Source organism: Mycetomoellerius zeteki, unplaced genomic scaffold (assembly GCF_001594055.1).
Source record: "Mycetomoellerius zeteki isolate Tzet28-1 unplaced genomic scaffold, Tzet1.0 scaffold707, whole genome shotgun sequence".
Classification (NCBI taxonomy): Eukaryota; Metazoa; Arthropoda; class Insecta; order Hymenoptera; family Formicidae; genus Mycetomoellerius; species Mycetomoellerius zeteki.
Window position 1 is genome coordinate 83092 of NW_017257728.1, and position 23847 is coordinate 106938.

Genomic DNA, 23847 nt, shown 5'->3' on the forward strand with positions numbered 1-23847 from the left:
CCCCCCCCGCCCCCCCCGCCACTGTTCTTCATCGCCCCCGGGATCGAGAGAGTCGACACTGGCTTCCGCAGCTGGAACAGCGGCGAGCAGGAGCACGATTAAGAAGAGAAGGCCTGCAGTTCGTGACGCGCGTGTGCTCGTGTCGTGCATTAATTGCTGTGCGTGGGAGAACGTGCAAAAGCGACCGCGTAAATCACTTTTATATCTCGCGTAATTGCACTCTTTGACAAGGAAAAATTATGCACAAGTTTAGACAAAAGGGTTATTATCTCCGAAGTGACAGATATGGTAAAATGTCATGAAACTATTTCAATTTCTCTCGACAAGACATATGAATGAGAAAGGTCTTTTCCCTTAGTCTTGTTGAAGTTGTATTTATCACTATTAAACGGTCCCAATATCTAAATCTATGTGTAACTTTTTGTTAGAGTGTACATCCACTCCGACTCCGCGTGACCGTTCTTTGCCATCTCGGTTTTGAATTTGATTCAGAAATTCAGTCAAATTCCTCAATAGAGGAAGAGTAGCGTAACTCCTGCTTGAAAGAACGCAACAGAACGCGAGTTATATGAGTTGTGTAAGTGAATCGAAGCGGTGGATCGAGTGTATTGAAGTCAATAGAATTATGTAGAAAGGTGACCGCAAAACAGAATTCTTTTGAACTGCAATATGATTTCTCTTTTCTTCAAACGTCCCTTTACCTTCTGAGTTCCTCTTGCATGAGAGATGTTGCGCCTTTATCGTTCAGAAAAATTGAAAGGTTTATCGCCTTACAAAGGAACTTCACAAAATGTCAAATTCTGGATTTTATTGAACCTTTGTACACATATAGATTACGTAAATAGATAAATTTAGAAAATATCACTTGCGGCCATAAATGGTTTTAAGAGATAAAATTATTCTTTATATATGTGAAACAGTTATTGAAACAGCTTTTTTCATTGTATTTTGAAAATTATTCAAAAATATATAGATATAAACCATTCAAGATATAAAGACATGTGTGTGTATTGTATAAAAGTTTTAAAATAAAACTGTCTCTACCTACATCAATAATATTTTTAAAAAACAATTATTTTTAAAATTCATATTTTTAAAGTCTGTTTTTTAAATATTGACGTAGATAAATAGAAGTAATTTTATTACAAAACTTTTCCATAAAACATTTTTTGATATCCTGAGTGAATAGTTTTTGAAATATAAAAATTTTTACGTATAAGGTAATTCACTCCTTAAAACCTGTCATTGACTCCAACTGATATTTTCTAAATTTATCTATTTACGTAACCTATATATATATATATATATATACACAAAGTTTTATTAAAACTACTCTTATGAGGTAAGGGAATGTCGTAAAATTCTGATTTTAATGAAACATTTATGTATATATAGGTTACCTAGCAAACAACCTCAGTTTACTTGCTGGGTATTTTCTCTACTGACATGAGGGTTAGTAAGAGGAAAATTCCGAAAGTGTGGGAATAGATTTCAATTTTCTTTATATTCTTCCCCGTTTTTTTTTTATCAAAATTATAATGATTTAACTTACGTCGAAATAAATGACCGTCGCAAAAATTGTAATTTAGTTTCGATTTATTTTAACAGCGATTGTGCAATTCCGATTTATCGGATAAAACGTGGCGCAGCCACACGAGATCTTCTCAAGGCTAGGCTCTCAAGAGATTCGAAACGGCTTCGGATCGATGAGAATTATTCCATCTCCCCGTCTGACGAGATATGAGTTAACGAATGTCTCGGAAATGTAAAATTCTACATACGGACGAGGCGATTTCTCGTGTGTCAAGGGATATAGCGTCCGTTAAAAAATTTATCGCTTCGCGCTAGAGAGAGCATGGGATTCCTGCGTAACAAAGCGCGCTCCTTAATCGCGTTAACTTTTTCAGCTACGCCGGGAGGTCGAGAATTGGGTGTCGGAATGGTTGTTTTTGTGAGTTTCGCGAACACGAATGATATAAATAAATGCGAGCTACGGAGATTACAGTATTCGGATTAAAGAAAAAGCCAGAGAATTGCTTTTCTTCCCTTCTTAAAAGCGGAAAAAGTTCGCTTCGCCATTTCGCAACTTCGTGTTACCGCACTAATGAATTGATTAATCATCTCGAAGTAAATGCGGTTTAATGAGAAAGACAAAACATGCGAATTTCTATTCTACTTAGCGCTTTAAATGATGATTTTTTAAAAGCTGTAACAGTACAATTTAATCTATATTTATATCTAATGTATTATACAAAATTCAGGAAATAAAAATACGTGTTACTTGTAAAGCCGTTACTTTTTGTCGTTACTTTGTTAAAATAATTATTTGATAATGACGTAGCGAATTTTTTACGACGGTAATGATAACACCGAGTTAGAAAAGTCAAACGTTATTTCTAACGGGTTGAAAATAAGATAGTTATGACTGAAAAAAGTAGCTTTTTGTTTATAATTAGTTACTTTTATTCGTAACGAAAAAAGTAACTCGTCAAAGCATCACAAGATACTTATTATTTTTTTCAGTAAATAATGCATAATGCACTGAAAAAAAAATATCCTAAATTTCAATAAATATTTATTTGAATAGTATCAACTAAAAGAAATGATTGTTAAATCAAATTAATGTTTTTATATCAAATAAATATATTTATTAAATATAAAAATATATTTATTTGAGATATAAAAAACATTAATTTGATTTAACAATCACTTCTTTTTATTAAGTAAATATTTATTTATTGTAAGTAAATGTTGGCAATATACAAATAAATATTTATTTAAATTTAGACTATTTTTTTCTCAGTGTGGTGACAAGTTACTTTTCAAAGTGACTTTTCTAACGTCAACGTTTAGTTAGTTATCATTATAGTCATAAAAAGTGCAACATAATTATCAAATTGTTATTATAAAAAATAACGATAAAGATAACGGTACAGCGAGCGGTATAATAATTTTTCCAAACAAAATTGGATTTTTATATTTATAGGCTACTAATATCAAGTAAATAACAAAAAGGAAATTAATCTCTTCATAATGTAGTCTCATTAATAAAATGAACATGACGTCAAGTATTAAGGTATTTAACGTTGAGAAGAAAAGGTGTGAAAGTTTTTAGAAGTAAGATTGAACTAGACAATGTCGCTATAGGAGAGAGATAGGTAAGATAATTGTGCAGTAAAATGACACTCAGAAAAGTTGTTAAGACTAAGTGGCTGTTATTTTTTGTAATAAAAATAACGGGAAAAATAAAAATAAAAATTGAATTCTATAATGAAGAAGAAATCTATCATTTTTGTTAACACACTATAAAAAGCAGATACATGCGTATAAACATTTAAAAATTAACATTTTATGAAAATATTCAATCAAATTTTAACTAATTGCATAACTTAATGATATTTATAGAGTATTTCTTAAGTATTGGCTAATATTTTAAGAGTTGATTATTTATGTAATTTTGAAAAAAATGTTCATATAAACATCTAATTTTAAATGTCACGATTTAGAGGTTATTAAAAATTCTATAAAATTATTGTTCTTAAATAGCTTTTAAACGAGAAAGATGTTCAAAAATTAATATTTTTAGCGAGAGTGTAATATAAAATACAATGAAATATAAAATCTGTAAAAAAATTAGATTTCGTCATTGACATATAAATTTGACATTAACGTAGGTACTATCTAAATTTTATTTCTATCGCCATTGATTTTTTATAAAATGGCGACTATAGGTAAATAATGAAATCCTTCTATGACTCGAAAATGAAATTTCTTTTCGTTTAGAAGCTCTTAAGAGAAGACTTTTATAAAGATAATTTTAAAACTTTTAGTACCCCGTATCTTTAAAACGAGATGTTTGAAGTGTTCATATGAACTTTTCTTCATACAATGATTTAAAAATTAACTCCTAAAATAATGGATAGTTATCTTTATAGTTGCTACCACTATGTTTTCTTTCTCTGAGTACAACCAACCAAATTATTGGTTTTCTTGTAACATCTGTTTTTATGAGTTTACAAATTTATATTTTTATTTGCATATAGTATACCTATTTTAATAAAAATGACAAATTTTTACTTTCAAATAGCACTTGATTTATTTAATTCTGCACTGAGAGAAAAAAATGGTTGTGACTACCACAATAATTTAAGTACAATTTATAGTCATTTTTGGAACAACTATATATTTATAATTGTTTTAATTATGCAAATATAGTCAATTGTGTTATTAATAATAATCGCACACCTTGCTTGAAAAGAAGTCTTTCCTTTAACATACTTTTTAGTTATTTTTATCATATAAGTAGCAAGTGAATTTGAGAAAATCGTGATATTCACTGTAATTGCAATTGCATTTACTGAATACAAATATTTCTTTTATTTACTATTTATTGATATTTTATTATATTAACATTTGAAATTATCATAATTTATAGTATAATTTTTTTTAGATTTCAGAGGACTATATACGTATACATAGTTATTCTTACTAATATTATAGTAACTAATACTATAATAACTATAAAAATGGAGCTCCTAATCATAATTACCATACAATTATAGTCACAAATACCAAATACTTTTCTCTCATTGTCAGTGTATCTATTACAAAATAAGAGTCATTTAATTTCAGTAGTTTTCCGATTGTTACCCTATATGTCAAAATATTTCTCAATCATTTATTTAATTACGCAACAGATATTGCGAGATTATAAAAGAGAATGAGTGATGCCGAACACATAGTTGGAAGATATTGCACGTATATTGCTCAGCGCTCGTATCGATATATTTCCAATCTGCCGTTGCGCTTCTATCGAGAATCGGTGAAATTTAAGCGCACGTGCAGCTTGCTGTTAACGTCTATTTCGTATGTACCATCCCATTCCACCCCGGTGTAACGAGTGCACCGGGGCTGCTGCGCTTATACGGTCGCATGGGGCGCATGCACCTGTCTGTCAGTGTATGGGGAGTCGCACGTACGTGGGACTTTATGCGCGCGACCTATCGATCCCCCGCTATATTTTCCGCGCAGGATATCCTCTGTGAGAACGCGTGTTTCGCCAGCCGAGTTGGAAGGCACGGTCCGTGCGTGAATCTCGCGCCCGACGGCGCCCAGCCGCGCCGGTTATTTACGTTCAATTTACACTTGCGCGCGAAGAGAGATATTTGTATTTTTTTTTCTCCCATAGAAACGGACAAAGGCTCGAATGTACAGCTCGAACTTCGAACGCGTTTAATGGTAATCGTCATGGTTTTCCGGCGTGGCTGATTCCGGAGAAATTTTGCGCATTCGGTTAACTTTTAGGAGGGGGGGTCTATTTTTCAAATCTTATAGCTTTTCTTTCAATAAGAAGTTGTAATTCATTGTATTCCTTGTCTCAAAATATGATACTGTTTCAGCGCCACTATATTGAGAAAAAAAATCTTAATTTCAAAGAGAAATATTTCTTTGCTCGTACTCGCGAGTCGAAATTTTAGTTCTACGTTGAATCTCTTTCAAACTCAATTAAATCTTATAAATCTGTTTTGATATTTGTACAATCAAATAGGGCCTTTTTTAATAGAGGAGAAGGTGGTATTATGGCACTCCAGTTACATTTTACACAATAATTTTGTTAATAATCAATATTTAAGTTTAAAATTTGACAATTACATTCATTAAAATGTTATTGAATCGATTCTGGATTCTAAATTACGAAATATTTATTACTTAGGATATTATTAATAAAAATGTGGCGACATTGCACAATGACTCTAAGAAAAAAATGGGCGGTAATATGATTTTCCATAAAAATAGCCTTAAAATATTAGTTTTTGTTTAGAAAACAGTATTTGATTACAAAATTAACAAAAAAGAAAAGCATTTTAAAATGTATGCAAATGTATGTATATACATTCACATAACTTCTGCATATAAGCTGCTCAGTACTAAAAATCTCAGTACTAAAAATAGTACGCGTAATATAAACTATAGATTAACAGTAGAGTTACAATCGATTATCAAATAATTATTTTGATATGAAAACCTCAAAAAAGAGGTCGTGTATCGTGTAGTAATCAATAGAAGGCCACATTAACAAAATGCCATGGTATTGTTTAAATTTGTATAATTCAAAATATATATAGTCAAATAAAATGCTAAATAGCAAATAACACACTCAAAAATATATATATTCGTGTGATAATATGCTCAAGTTTAAGAAAAATGAAGAGAAATAGGTGTAATTAAGTGCTAAAGTGTACTTCAGAAACATTTCGAAATACTTGAAAGTAAAAATGCGTTATAATAAGTGCTGGCTATTGAGTATTGGCGTCATGGTGTAACGGCGAGCTACTGAACTAATAATTCCATAAGTAATCATTAAGGTTCGCTATATAATAACGGAGATATTAAGGGAGGCCACAATATATATACTGGCCATAATACTTCCTTCTCCTCTATTATTTAATCTACAGCTTCTATTTAGAAAACTTCTTTTGAACCTAAAAATAGAAAATCTTGCAATAACTGCCATTTACAGGTTCAACGTAGGAGCCCAACTCATTAGATTAGAACCTATTATAAATCTCTAGAGTTTACATACGTCATCATCTCTAGAGTCTACATATGTCCTAAAACTAAGGTTCAAAGTAGGAGCAAAATTTTGACTCGAATATTCAAACAAATTATTACTTTGGATCAATGGAAATTTTTTTGAAATTAAGATATTTTTCTTACTTTAAAACATATTTTGATTTCAAAGAAATTTTCATTGATCCACAGTAATAATTTGTTTGAATACGAGGAAAGAAATATTTCTTTGAAATTATAAGATATTTTCTTCTCAGAGAGTGTAATGACTTTCCCGTCCTGTAAAGGTTGAACCGCTTGTCTGAGAGCTTACAAATGTTTCGCGTTCGCACGGTTTCACCCCGCGACATCGGTCAATTGCGAATAATGAACAGAGGGAAGGTCGATGATGGTTGCCGGAATGCACCGGCAGGGAGATTTCGCGCAGCATGACCCCGTGACCTTTCTCACCAGTCGAGAGGGGGTGGGAGGCGGGAGGGGGTTGGGAGGATAAAGGTAGAACACTGTGTTATTGGGGGAGGAAAGAGAGATGCAGAGACTGGATGGTAGTCATGGAGACCGTCCCGTGAGGCTTCCTTAATTCAAAGCTTGATTGGCTTGGGCAATCTTAAACTTGTATATGCCCGATAAAGTTCTCTCTTTCTTGCCCTCTCTCTTTCGCGATTGCTCACGACCGCGATAAAGAGAATCTACTGAGACTACCAGCATTTCCACATCATTTCGCTCTCCTCGAAACAGCGCGAGTGCTCCATTCGGTATTTCCAAGCCGTTTCAGTCTCCTCAAATCGATTTTTAAAGTTGAAACGTTAAAACCGAAATATGCTCTTGTTATGAATTATTATGGTAGAGTATCACAATAATTCAACTAAATCAGTATGTCTCTTACTTCCAAATCATAATTCAAGTAGAACTAGATTATAAGGCATTATCAATTTATATTGTTATTACAAGTAATTAGATTAACGATATCCATTTAAGAGTCTAATTTAATGATAATTTGCTATATGTAATTTTCATCGTTCGTGATCACTCTTCATTCGCCTCAATCTAATTTTCCTTTTTACTTCTCCTTCTACCTTTCTCCTTTTTCAGTCTCCGTTCTCTCTTTCTCTCTCATTAATTTATTATATTTTGTTATTTATGTACAGTGTACTTTGTCATAATTCTGAAAGAGACTGTATCTTCGCGACACGGTTTCCACTGAATTGAATCGAATTAATTTCCTCTCTGAAAATCCTCAATCTATCCTCACCTCTCTCCCTTTTCGCCTTCCGTCGACATCTAATAAAGTCAACTTTCCTCTCCGCGAAGCCGCAATCTTTCCAGCGACTTGCAGCTTTCCCTCGCGCGAGAAAAGCGATAAAACTGTCGGCTACCGCGAAGAAATGGAGATGGAGAAAAAGAAATGGAAAGGAAGGAAGAGTGAAAAAAGGAAGGAAAAGGAAAATGGAGATAGGGTGGAATATGAGCTTCGCGTTGCGTATTTGTTGAGCATTCGATACTTCGCACTCGGGTTTCACACTTGACTCGGCGCGTTGTCGCTGATATTATGGTTTCGGGGCATAGCAAGAAAACAAAACGAGTTACACAAAACCGGGAAAAGACCAGTCGAGTGCGCAGGGTACCCGTATTTGCGGTTCAGTTGTTACACGCCCCACTTCCACTTCCTCGGGTTAGCACTAAATCTAATGTTTCTCCGATTTCAAGTATTCGTTCTCAGCTATATACCACAATCGTTTTATGTTCTTTATATACCTACATCTCTTATGTACGAGATGTCACAAGAAGCTCCGATGTCTCAACAGATTCTTTGATAAATTAAAGATCGATTTTCTCTTAGCGGAGATATTCAACCGTCTTGTGTATATATATATATATGTACACATACATATATATAATAATAATTAAACATATATACGTCTGAATTAACTAAAATATACACGCATATATTACGTATGTATAAATTATATGAAGTACTTGTCAAAATGTATCAGAATAAAATACAAAATATCTCGTAAACTACTGATTATTCCATAATTCTCTACTTCAATATTTTTATATGTAGAATAATTAGATATATAAGTAAATATTTATTTCTTACTTTCCGTCTTTGAAAGGAGTTTTACACCAATCTTACATAAGTTTTATTCGTTAAGTAAATATATAAATTTGACATAAACTACTTACAATGTAACAAAAATTTTATTCACTTTTGTTTATTATCTCGCTACGTATTAGACTTGAAAGTTTCGCATACATTCAGATAATTAAAGAAGTCATATTATATAAAAAAAATATACAATTGCAATTAAAAAAATAACGATGATTTTTAAAACTCCACCAAAAAAAATAACTTCATCATATGATGTTATTTTCAACATCAAGTGTATGATAGAAAATAAAATTTCAAATTTCTTCATATTCATTATTTCGATAACAAAGATTGATTTGCAACCTAATGTTTATAAGAAAGATTTGTTCTTCCTTTTTATCCAGGAATATGTTTAAAAAAAATTTGAAACATAGGTATTTATGACGCACCATGTATTGTATATATATATATATATATGTATGTATAATATACGTATGTATATATACATTTTTAGTTAATTCGTCATATATAAAGATTCTATTTATTTAAAAATCATAGAAAACTTCAAATATTAATTTACTGTCGCTGACAAATAATTGGCGACAAAAATTTAAAACTCCTTAGGGTAACTCTGATATATACGCTGCATCTAATAAAAATTTAATTTATCAAGTATTATTTACCATGTTTAAGGTAATAAATAAATTGTACTAATATAAACATTATACTGTCTACTACTAAAAAAATATTAGAAATTTGAAATACTTATTTTTTACATAAAAAAATTTTTTTTAAATTCTCATATATTGCCGTATATTCTACGGGGTAAAATATAGATTACTCATAGGTGGGATATACGGAACATGAAAAATTTATAAATAATGCTGAGAGATTCGACGTAAAATGACACAATAATTTGTAAAATATGTTTACAAGTTTTATTAAGAAATAAAAACAATATATAAATAAACATATTACGTATATAGGGTGACCCATTTTAATCTATCACCCCAAATATTTCCGTTCCTTTGCATTTTACAAGAAAATATTTCAGACAAAAGTTATATGGTTTTAAGAGGGTCATAAAATAGTACCATTGGTTTGATCTTGGATAGTCGCTTAAAGGTCACATAAAGGTCACCTTCAATTTCTTAAATTAAACCCACTATTTTTCATTACATATTTTTATAGCTTACCTCGAGAGCTTTTCAAAACACTATAATAAAATATTTTTTCATTAAGTATTTTTCGAGTTTATAAGGTTCGAAGGTTACAGTACAGCCGGCATTAGCATTACGCAAGTTGTCCGACCGACGGCTAAAACCTAACTTTCGAGCCTTATAACCCGAAAAATACTTAATAAAAAAATATTTTATTATAGTGTTTTGGAAAGCCCTCCAGGTAAGCTACAAGAATGAAAGGTAAGCTATGTAATGAAAAATAGTGGATTTAATTTAAGAAATTGAAGGTGATCTTCATGTGACCTTTAAGCGACTATCCAAGGTCAAACCAATGGTACCATTTTATGGCCCCCTTGAAACCATACAACTTTTGTCCGAAACATTTTCTTGTAAAATGCAAGGAAACGGAAATGTTTAGGGTGATAGATTAAAATGGGTCACTCTGTATATACATATAATACGAAATAATAAATAATAATTCTAATCTTTTGCATATATTAATGTTATGATATGAAGTACATGTTTCATGTTATACATTTATTACATTTAATGCACTGGATCCAATCTACACATTTTGTGGATAAATCCCATCCACTAAAAATACTGTACATCCCCCCCCCACAAGCAGATGAAATATATAAAACATTAAACTAAACAAAGAATACAAAAACTAAGCACTTTTATAAACTTTTTAAGAATAGAATATTTTGCTATACTCCATTCTTTACTGTCCCACTACACTTACGTATTACCAAATAACCATTAAGCTTTTTATACTTCCTACAGTAATCATTTTATTTAGGTTATATGGTACATGATTGTACTACTTACTATACTGACAAATCGATGCACCTGACAACAGTTTTAATAATGTTAATAGTAAAAAACATAATACAATATTAATATCTATAACATAAAGACATATAATAGAGTAGTTGCGTGCAAATTACTTCTATTTTTTTCTGACTTCTACGGCATAAATACCCGTGCGGCGTAAATACTGGGAGAAAGTTATTCTAAATAAATAAAATATTGTGGAGATCGATAAGGTTCGCGGTTGGATTCCTGAATGGACTGGTTAATGTCGGTCAATTCAATCACCGGTGCTTTTAATTCCCGCGACCACAAATGCCATACTGACAATAATTCGCGGCGATAAACGCGGCGTTATTAATCCGTTACTTTTGTTCGGGCGGGAGTAGCGTCCATTCGGTGAGATTCGTCGCATCGAAAGCCCATCGCAAAATGGGTAACAATAATTGCGGAGCAGCTTGCCGCCATTTTTGGTCGACCGATTCCTGGGTTATTCCAGTTTTTGGCGATTGTGGCACGCGCACACAACATGATACGCATAAGCTTCTCGTACTCTTTTATTCGTCCCACTATGCGCCCACGAACATAATCTCTCTAATGGAACCACGAGATAATGCTCCGGGGGGAGATTAGTGCTTCGCGGGGAGTTCCGCGTATAACTGGTGACCAATAATTCAACAGATATCACGAGTATATAATGTTATCTCCGCACTCAACGGATAAGTTTCACGCTCCCGTTTTGCGTGACATTAAATCGATAAGATCGAATCGCCGACAGTGTACTTCTGGAGTGAAAGACTTTCTCCATTTTACTCCTTCTACACTTCTTTTTCTATTCACCATTCATTTCGAACTCTCGCTGACTACTACACGCCGCTTATGTTTTCTCACAAAATAACTTCGTTTAATTCTTTGTTATTTTAATTCCGCTTCGCGTCAATATTGACAAAATCAAACCTACGTTCTACTGTTGTACTGACTACGTTTCTACTGTTGTATCTCGTGAGAAATTAACGTGCTATTACTGGCGAACGTTCAGGAACGTTGCCAAATGAATGTCACGTTAATGTGCGCTCCAATCCCATAGCGCTATCTATTTTAATAAAATATGATGATTGTCTTCGTAGTTTCTTTTCCTCTTTTTTTAGAATTCCCACCGCTTGTTATCGTGTAATTTCAATTTACTACAGTGTAAACATTCATGTATTTAAAAACCACGAAGGAATTTTCTTCAACAAATAAACAATTATATAATTAAATAAATACACAATAAATAAATGTTCGATAAAATATTTTTGGTCGCATGAGATCTCGTGCCTACACTGAGAAAAAATAGTTGCATTTACCATTTAATTTAACTCTAATTTCTAAGAATGAGTAAAATATCTAATCACCAGTTTTAAACCGTTTTATATTTTAAATTATGTATATACTTATCACTTTGTATTAACATTGAGAATGACCCGATCGAGCTCGAAATGCCGTTTGTATTATTATTTAGTTTAATTATATTATATCTTTAATTTTAATATTGTTTTCTTATAGTTCGTAGCCCTTCTCAACACTCTTATTATTAATTTATATTAATTGAACCATTTTATACGATGTATTTTAAAATATCTAACTCGTGAGATGTGTAAAAACAAAAAGAGTAATAAACGAGTAAATAACATAATAAAGATATTCAAATTAATTTATTACATAACTCAATAAACAAAATCCGTGTGCGTCTTGAACTGGCAGAGTCTTCTTCAGTAGTGTTGACATACAAAATTATAAAATGAAGACATAAAAGTCACATAATATTTGAGTTTGTAATATGTAAGAGCAAGAAGCTAAATCCATATAAGATGTAATTAAAATTGTAAGACGCTTGTATCCGAATTCCTCGATCGATAGTAAAAGACGTCATAAAGTGGTTAATAATTAATATAAGCACAAGAAATAAGGTAGCCATTTTCTCATTTTCAAGTGAGGAAGTATTACGTCCAGATATTTTGACCGTTGTCAATAAAAAATTGCGTCAGTCAGAGTAATAAAATTATCCTAATCCGTAGAACAAGGTGAGCTACAATTGTTAAAGCAAATAAGAATTTGTAAATCAATATAAAATACAATAAACATTTATAGTAATAAACGAGAAAAATGCCAAAATGTATACGTATCTAATAATATTTAACTTCTTGTCTGTCCGAGTCGCAATATTTGTCTGAGATAAATTACACATATTATAACAAAGGATACACAGTGTTATTAAAACTTACTCACTTTTCAAACATTCGATTTATTTGTTGTGAAAATATAAGGAAACTTCTATGATTGGACAATATCTCTAAAATACTGTAATAGGCTACATCAAGCAACTCCGTGTTTTTATTGGAGTTGATATCATCTTTTCGTTCTTCAATGTGGATCGTCTCTGAAATAAGACGCTTATAAAAGTTTGGTTCGTGGTCCTTGTATTTTCCCAATCAAAGATATGATTCAAGTTATATATTATATATGTTCAGTAATAACCGAGTGTTTAGAAGGATCTACAGTTGTTATAATTTCTAATCATATTTTCGATCCCAACTGTATATTTTTTGGTAGAATTATCATTATTAACATTATAGTTATAGTATATGATAATAATTGTAGTAATAACTATAATAATAAATATAACTATATAAAAATGGATCTCCTAACTGTGATTATTTTATTATGTAATTACAGTTGCAAATATCAAATACTTTTCTCATTATAATAACAACTTTTGCGAATTTTATACATGATGATTATATATTTTTAAACTACGCGTCGATTGCTGTTTAATCTTAATATTTTATGTCAACGCTAGAAACATAATCACCCTACACTGAACGAAAAGATTAGCTGCTGCAGAAAATTAGATGGTAAAATTGGTAGCAGCCAATCGAAATCTTATACTGACATTGCGGATAGGCTAACGCAACCCAAAATTGGCTGCTGCAACCAAAAATTGGCTACTGCAGCCAATTAAAAATGCTATGCCATATTTTACCATCTAATTTGCTGTAGCAGTCAATCTTTTTTTTCAGTGTATTAAATAAAAATTCATGCACAATTTAATATTATTAAGCATCTTATAAATCTACAAAGATTTTATTGCATTGAAAGAAAAGTATTTGTTACTTAGTTTTAATTACATGATAAAATAATGAAAAGATAATTCGGAGCTTCATTTTCATTAATATAACGTTAGCAATTATAAGTATACTTTCTTTTTTACGTTAGCAATATATATTTTTTGTACAGAGAATTATAAATGTAATTATTATTACTAATAATACAGTAATAATGACTATAAAAATAGAATTTCTAACTATGATTATTTTATCATGCGATTGTAGTCACAAATACCACATAATTTTTTCTTACTCTGTGCGAGAAATATCACCTCGGTAAAAATTGTTGTTAGGCACGAGATCTCGATGACCGGAAATGTCAAAGTAGATTCCGTAATTCGATAGCTTGCGCAGTTGTAAAGAGGATCTAGGACGATGTAGAATTACAAGTCGTCAAGGTGCAAAAAATATCGATTTTGCCTCGCATGTTTGTAAATCAAAGTTATGCTTTTATCATAGCATACTCGTCGATATGAATCGATCGTGATTACGTGACAGTAGGATATGACATGAAACACGCGATATGTCAGTAAAGTTCCTCTTAACCGATCATCCAATACGAATCGTCAAATTAATCTCGACGAGAAATTCCACGATGCGTCGTAACTTCGTTAACCGAACGCAGACGTGCGTCGAAAATTATTCGGCGAATTATTACGCGAGAATTATTCGCGTTTCGGAAGCTCGAGGGAAATGGTCGTAGGGATTTGCGCCCGATGTCGAGTTTAACAAAGATATTACGACGTGGAGTGCTTATTAATTTTACCGTGTTCCAGGAACGTTCGGAAATTTCGCCGGCGGAAACTTACAAAGTGGCGATTTCGAAGTTCAAACACGAACATAAAGTTCAAATACGAGACAAATCATTTCATAAAATGAATGTTTAACGGAGTTAAATATTAATTGTCAATACTTTGTTGTTCGTCGGCAAGTTACAAAGCTACAAAACTTATTAGTACATTTCCTCCTTTTATTTATTTTATTTTTTACCTACTATCGCTTCGCATTTTTAATATTTCAATTAATGCAAGAATTACGTGAAAAATTTTGCTCGTATAATTTAGAATATATATAAAAAATATACGTTTATAATTTAAAAGTGAATATTTCGGTAAATTTTGCATAAAAATTTGCATATGTACTGATATTGATTCCATCATTTGAAAAATGTGTTCATTTAGAGACAGTAAGTATAACTTGTAAAAATCAGCGTAAATAAACGTTTTTGCATGTCTGGTATGTGCGCTGTGTGCGACAGTACGAGGTGAGAGATTAACGAAATTAAAAATACTGCGAGATTATACCGGAGATAAATTATTCCGTATGGGTCATCTAAAATAAAAAATACATAAGGCTCTTAAAGCTCCCGTCACGTAGCAGAAATTGACAGATGCGGGATCGGAAATTGCGAACAATTTATCCACCGAGCGTTTCTTAACGAAGTTTGCAAGAAGTCGATACTTTCCGTAAAATTGCCGACATTACTGTGGACGATACCGCGGTATAAAATAACGTACTTTCCACAAACTCTTTTTGCGGGAATCGTTTCTCGACCATAGAGCGGCCGCTGAAGGGATCATTTCAGCATAGGATGTTCGAGAAGACGTAAGGACCAGCAGCCGCGTAATTTCCAACCAGCAAATTCTTGCAATTTCTAGGTAATATTTTCCAAGCCACTCAGGCAATACTTCCGTTTCGCGAAATCATCCACTATCGAATTGAATACTTCGTCTCTCAGGATTATTACGTCCTTGTTTTCGTCCCGGTGGATTTAGACGTTGACTACGGAAGGTCCAAAGTACGGAGAATCGCGAATTATGAGAAATAATTAGGTACAGAGTCGCAGATCTTCCAAGGAGTCTGCTTCTCAGAAGCAGAATCCTTACGCGATCTCGCTCGTAAAGAATGAAAAGTGTCGGGAGACAACTAATTAAAGAATCAAATTTTTATCCCTTTGAATTTAAAAAATTTAGAAACTCTCCGGATCTTTAATTCCAAGTCCTTGAATCTTTGCATGTCTTTTTTATATCGAATTCCCGACTCTTTAAATTTTCACGCGGAAGTGGAACGCCTGTAAGCCTTTTGTTCGAAGCTCAAGCTTCCACTGACCATATCACTATATACAACTTCCGTTATAGCCTCGTGCAAGCACTGTGCGAGCACCAATTTATTTGGGGATTAAAGGAAAAATATATTCGCTGGCGTGCGTTTGTGCGAATGGCAAAAGTAGGGAAAAAAAAACCGCCAGCTATTGCTTTCCCGTTACGAACATTCTCTTTTGTTGCTTTCCTTCTTTTTGCTCCTGCGTCGATTTTGCGGATAGATAACCGACAGTGAAATAGTTTCAACGGCAAAAGCGAACGTCGGGAGCGGAAGAAAAACTAAAAAGCTATATATTTTATATTGCGTCGTAAAAGCTCACCGGATCGTATGTACTCGCGTTTCCGCTCGTCGACAGGTAATTTTGAAAATTCGAAGTATCGCAAGAAATCAAAGGGCAAAGCTCTGAAATTTCACGCTATAGAAAAAAAACATTTATTTAATTATTTAACTGGATGGATCAAATAAAAAGTTAATACGAATCAACACTAATTATTCGTGTAACAAATTTATTTTACAATGTAATGAATAAATGTTTCAATTTAGGTTGTCCTATAAGTTACAACAAAATTAAAATAAAAAACATTTACAAAAATGTTTAAGTATAAATATAATATCACATAATTATGTAAAACCTCAGTGTTATTATAATAAAATGTACTATGATGTCGTGCACATTGTTTAAGATTGTTTCATTGTGCACATCTTTGTCTCCTTAACACGACATTCTATATTGTCATAAACGCATAAGTATGTAATAATCATTAAATAACAATAATGAAAAAACAAGGACGTCGAAGTGAAATCGACCTGAATTTTTTTGCAATTGACAATTGTATTCACATCGATTATTAGTTTTATTATTACCAATTATCAATTTTATCCTGTAGTTATATGATTAAGAAGCTAGATTTTATAAAAATATCAATTTAATTTTTAAAATATTATAACTGCAAATATGTATGTGTGCACACATTGAATATTAAATATTTTACACAATAAAGCTTCTTTTATAAAAATATAAAAATTCATAATAAAATTGTGTGATTACATTATTATTATTACACAAATTAATAAAAAATTAATATCAGATTAAATTTATTTAATGCACCCATAAAACAAGATGTAATCTATTAAATTTTTGCTTATATTACTCATTTCTCATTTATTTCATATAATTTCATATTTTTACCACTTAACGCTGCTTATATTAATTAATAATATAAAATATTGGAGTACGATTTAAGCGATCAGTACGCATTCAGCAACTCTCCTCTAAGTTACTCGACACTCTTAATTGGATTTAATAACATTCATAGTTATGAAACTGGTTAATCAAATGCCATTCTTCAGAGGAATAGCTACGATTAACTAGTTTCAAAACTGCAGATATTATTAAACCCGATTATAAGGGTGCCATGTAAACGTAGTCATTGTAAAATAAATTTGTCGTTACACACACAAATAACTAGTGTCGGCTTCTGGCTGTTGGTATTAACTTTTTACTTAATTTATCTTCGTTTAGAGCTTTTAATATATTAGTGTTGTTTTAACAGGATAGCACAGTTGCTATGGCATTACGTTTAAATCCTCAAAGTACTCGAATTTGTTTCCCGTCCATGCTTCGTACGAAACTCTTCGATCAAGATTTAAGTCGTTCACTTAAGGATGACATCAGAATAAAGAAATAAAGCGACAACAGTTGAATATAGATAGTTTCTTTGTCTCGATATCGAACCATTGACGAAAGCGGGTTCGTGTCGACCGTTGGTGAGCGCAGGTAATGCCGGCGATCAATCGTCCGTAGGTCGCATTGTTAAATTTTTAATCTCGTTTATCCCGAGTCAAGGGCAGATCGAAGGAAAGAGAGAGATAGCGAGCCAGAAAAGCGGAAAGACAAAGAGATAGAAATTCCTCAAACGTCTACAGCTATATAAGTCACGAGAAGTTTCTCAGGTTTTCTTTTAATAAACAAAGGAATCGTTACTGAAAGGGATAAACGGTATCAATTTTCCCACATAAATCGTTCGCGTCTTTCATTTTACTTACTTCTTTGTTTTTTCGCGCACGAACGCATCTCCGAAATTTTAGATTTTCAAATTGCGACGAGATTCAAAAGTCGAAGGACTGTTTTCTTCCAAGCAATTTACGTTTAAATGCGAAAACTACGAGATAATAGGAAGTTTTTGCAATAACGTGAATCCAGATACGGTGAACGCTAAAGTCACGTTATCCTTTTCTTGATTAGTTGTTAAGAAGAAAATAACCTGATCTTATAGCGTTCACCGTATCTGGATAAACGGTATTGCAAAAACTCTTTATTGTGATGAGGCAAATACCATTTAAGGATAAAGAGCCACGTTGGAATATTCGCTAATATAAGGTAATTCGATAGAGCGATAGAGCGGGAGAAGGAGCGTGGCATCGACCGTAAAGTTTCTTGGGAAGAAATGAAATCTCGAAAGAGGAGTAATGTAAGAAAGTGGCAGAGCAGTCTCTTAATTACACTCGCCCGACAACCCGCGGGAAGCGAGTAAGCACTTTTAATAGAGAAGTCGCGGTAATTCACTCGGCGCCGATAGTCGCATCCGTCAACCGGAATTTCGCTCCGCGAAATCGCAACGCTGGCGTTATACTTTTTGGAGCGTCGCCACGACAAAGAATTTAATTATCTTCGCCCGATGGACGAAGTCCGCGCCGAGAATATGTAATTCTCTGATTGCATAAATTATCTCGCCCCTGAAAATATATAACTCTCCGTCGTTCGAACTGTATTAGCGATAGTAGAAATAACATTCCCGATTATTTATTTGCACATCGAATGCCGTACAATTCATCGAATTCGTTCTCGTTAAATATATTTAAGTTGAAATATCACGTCTGGACACTTATATTTTCATATTATGATCACTTCTGGATAGGAATATCGTGTCTAGACATCACGATATTAAATATTATGATTTCCCAACTGTATCGGACAGTTTGGTATAAATGCCCATACAATGTTCAATTACAAGATTGAAGAATAAAGAACAGACTCTATTAAAGCAACCGGTATTATAATTAATCGATAAAAAAATAATTCTTGATTTTTTAAACAACATTTGTGAATCCAATGAATATTGAGGTACGACATGCGATGCATTGAGAGAAAAGCGTTTGCTGTTCATGATTATAATAGCACAATAAAATAATTATGGTTATAGAAGCTCCATTTTTATAGTCATTACTGCTACAATGTTAGTAATAATAACTTTATATTTATAATTTTACCAACTATAAAAAAATTGTACTATAAATTATAATAATTTTAAATATTGATGTAGCAAGATATCTCAAGATATGGATGATATAAATAAAATAAAAATTTTTATGTAATACTTAAATGCAATCGTAATTATAATAAATATAATTATTTCGAATATAACTATTGAATATAATTATTTTGCAATCGTAATTATAACGAATGTAACCATTTGGCAAAAAATGACCATAAATTGTAGTAAATCGTAGTAATTACAATCATTCTTTTTTTTAGCGAACATAATAAATAAATAATAACACAAAGTTCTTGTGAGTCACATAAAGCTTTTTCTTTGAATAATTCATATGTTACGAAAGATGTTGAAAGAGAATTTTATCCTGTGATCTTTTCGCTCGGAGATATAAATTATAACATCTTTTAGAGCTTCTTTTCGCGCATTTTTAAATATTCGGCTTCCTAGTTTTTAAAATTCTTATGCTAATATTTGTAAATCCTTGGATTCAGATGGCAGCATTCAAACGGAAAAAATTGATGGAGAAAATGAAATAATCTTCTTGCGACTGACTTTTTGTATCTCAATTTTCAATTTTTCTATTAACCTTAACAAGATATCAAAGAGGAAAGAAATCAGAAAAGGGAATGCGAAGATTCAATATTTAATTACATTATCTCATATAAAAGTATGAATTTTTTGTATGTAACTTTAAAGTTCAAAAGAAATCATTTTTTTTAAATAACACAATGAAAATGTTTTGCTAAAATATAAACAAAACTGCAGGAATGTGGCACAAACATTTGTGGTTTAATGTTGCGGTTTAATTTAAAGTTATTTATTATAATTATAATAACAGTAATTTAAGTAAATTACCGTTATTAGCAAACAAATAATAATATTATTAAAATAACTGTATTATTAAAACAATTATAATTCCGTGTTCTGATGAAATTTCGATAATGATTCTCCTACGTCGATTTTAATAAAATCCGCTTCTAAAATTTCTTCTTTGCTTTAATTCTGGAAATCAACTACTGCATAATGTTTTTTGTTTCAATTCTGATAAAATTCATTCGTGTAATCCCACTTCAGATTTAATAAACCGATTCACCAATGAGATTTATTTATCTTCTTCCACTTTATAGAACAAACGAGAAAATTCCGACGTTGTGGGTAGCGTAAAAAAGCGGTGAACGAGCGCGCTATAATAAAACTGGGACGGGGTGTCCATTACCTTACGATTACGCGGAAAAACTTTTGCGAGGAATCTGATAATTGAAAGACCGTGCTCGATGAAGCGATATACTTCGAACGAGAAGTACGTAATACGGAAGCCTGTCTCCTATCCATCGGGCGTGAGATTACTTCGTAGGATTTTCAAGGAAGTAACTTGATGTGATCCTGTAAAATTTTCAATAGTTTTCGTAATCCAACTCTCGTCGCTCGATTAATTGTTTTCGCTCAATTTAATTGTTACGTCACGCCGGAAATGAGATGACTTTTTATCTAAGTTAATCGTTATAGGGTAAAGCGAGGTAATTTGGATAGGTTAATGGAAACTTTGAAATTGTATAAAAGATTGAGGTTACATATTTAATTAAACATATAAAACATATATTAGTATAAGTTTATAGCTACCTATTGCAGTTAATTGCTATTGGTTTAATGTTTGATTGAATACACTATGCGATCTCAATTTTTTATGCAAAATTTCTGTTAACTTATCCCGCTTTACCATAATCAGAATCGTATATTAACATTTATATAACCGATAAATAAGAGCCCTATACGGTCGAAGCTAGAAAAATGCTTTTTAATTAATTCAATCTTGAATCACTAAATATGATATATATGTATTATACTTGACATAATACCACAATTGTAGTCTAACGAACTGTGCACCGAAAAATATATATAACATTTATATATTTTTCACGATATATTTCGATAATATTTCACATAATATAAATCAATGAAAAGTGTCACGTTTGCATTTTTTTTGAACGAAAATTTTGCAAGTCTTGTCATCTAGTTGAAAGCTAGAGTGTGTTATTTAAAAAATAAATGTTTCGTGCGCTTCTAATTATGTTATTGATTTATGTATAATTCCGAGTTCGGAGTTCTCTGCACAACTTTACTTTCGGCGAGAAAGCAATTACGCAAACAAATTTTGTGAAAATTTGTTTGCGGTTACAACATTTTTCATCAGTGCCAACAAAGAAATAAAAAAAAATATGTGATGATATAAAATGCATGATTTACGTTTAACTCGTGGAATACGAGGTAAATATATTACATCTCGTGTCACGTAAAATATGAAAATAACTTGCGCGAAATTTTATTCAAGGGCACGATTCGTCGACTACATCCCTGAAGGTCCGAGGGAATGCAAATGCCTATCCCTTTGCGATTTCGCATCAAAAGGACGGCGTCACGGATAATTTTACCAGCAAACATCAGCTGTCAGCTGTCGCGACCCCTAGCTGAGCGACCCCTTGATCGTCGATAAGTGTAATATTGTTTCCTCGACCCCGTTCGCATTGTACCTCTGCCTCGCCCATTCCCCTTTGCCACCCCCCGACCACGATCCATCCCTGATGCAGCAGCCGGTGAAGCGAAGTGATAAAGTGTCCCAATTGTCTGATTCGCGCGGTATATGGAAGTCATCTCCTCCCCCCTTCCATCCTCCTCGGCAACCATCCCCTGGTAACCATCGGTGGTGAGTGCTGAACGTGCTCAGAGTGAAAATTCGAGTCGTTCGCTTGCAGCTAGATCGACGCGAATTAACTGACGTTCACCGCCGGAACGAGTGCGAGTCCCTCCCTATTTTGGTCTTCTCAACCGTTTTTTTCTTTTTACGAATCATTGCTTCCGCGAGTATTCCGTCTGCCGAATCGTTCCACGATTTTGTTCTCCGTTTTTATGTCTGTTCTCCGCATTTTATGTCTGTCGACATCGTTTCCGCGGACTTCTACTTAAAGGTTTTAAGCGACATATACGAGTATATTCGCTCAATTACGAATGATATTGAATGAAAGTGCGAGAGATGTAGCGCAATTTTGTAAAAATATCGAACTTGATTAGGAATGATCGATAAATCGAGGAGATTATTCCTTGCTAAGTGATCTAATTTATTGGCATAACTTCGATCTGATAATATGTTCGGAGAACGCCTAATATTCACTCATTCAATCGACCGTGACAATCGCATTCATCACACGCAAATTGTAATCCATTTAGGCATTATAATCGAATTTAATCAATTAGCGTAGTATACAGAGTGTCCTAAACGATCGAGTGGCCTTTAAAACGTCAGGGAGTTAAATGGATGACGAAATACCTTCCAGTTCACTTCAGACGGGATAATTTTTACCTAAAGCTTACTATTTGAAAAGTTATATGATGTTTAATTCTGTAAGGTTTGATACATATAATATGTACTTTGCCTTAAAAAAATCTAAATTTTTGATATCACACTGAAAAACAAATGATGTTGTTAACACCATTATTTTAATTTAAAATAATCTTGTTGATTTAACAACAATATTAACGAAAACAATAAAATTTTATTAAAACAAGAGCGTGACGTATTTGTTTCATTAATAATGTTATTAAGCTAATAAAATTATTTTCAATTAAAATAACGCTGTTGATACAACATCGTTTTTTTTCAGTGTAGTGCTTTAAAAAAAATTTTTTATAATAATTATTATATCTTTTATAATAATTATTGTAAAAATATAACCAATAGTATCATATGAACTTTTCCCAGACCACACAAAGTCTGAAATTAAGACATAAGAAGTCTTTAAGATGTCTTTTAGACTAATTATGTTTCGATTTTGGACACTTTATGTTATGTGGGTTGATATTTATATTATACATAATATGCAAATGCGCGAAATTTTTAAACCTTTCAATGATAGAAAAAAATTACTTTTGATGGAGAAATGTTATTGATTGATACTTTTATAATGTAAGAAGAACTTTTGAATCTTTCGACATAGTTTTCATCAATATATATTTTGTTACCAATATATACTCAATTTTATTAATAAAACTTTTTTATAATATTATTTAGTAAATTTATCGCAAAATTTTCACAACTTTATTTTTACATATCATTTTATATCTGATTGTATTTATCTTTTAGATGGTTTCTCTTTCAAAATTGCATATAAACAATTTTATATATGTTATTTCTTGGAGCTTCCTATATTGAATCCATTGTTCTAAATTTTTATGTTTTGACTTCATTTTCGTATTCAGCGATTCCTCAAATCTTTAAAAATAACTAGACATTATGTGACCTATTTTTCAAAAAATTAAATCTTAGGGTAATATTAATTCAAAGGTTAAAATTACGAAACTATTCGTTAAGAATGAAATATAAATTAAAAAATTTATAATTACAAAATAAATAGTAAAAGTAGGACAGCCTGTAGATTACACCGAAAGATAAGTGTTTGGTACTTGTGACTATAATTGCATGGTAAAATAATTACAGTTAGTATTTCTATTTTTTACAAATATTATTCCTATAATGTTAGTAGTAATAGCTATATTTATAGTTATATATAAAAAATATATAGTTGGCACTAAAGATTATAATTTATAGTCATTTCTGATGCCATCTATACATTTTTTTAGTACATAGAATTAAGTATAATAAATAAGTATAATTA

The 23847-nt window shown here is 31.9% G+C and overlaps 1 protein-coding gene across 1 annotated transcript in view; it reads right to left on the reverse strand.

The window, feature by feature from the left end:
* The window catches only part of SK (small conductance calcium-activated potassium channel), a 192898-nt gene that overhangs the window by 55991 nt on the left and 113060 nt on the right, over positions 1-23847 (reverse strand). Inside the window, exon 6 of the mRNA XM_018458200.1 lies at positions 4-71. Coding sequence (XP_018313702.1) covers positions 4-71 — 68 coding nt within the window. The remainder of the gene's footprint in view (positions 1-3; positions 72-23847) is intronic.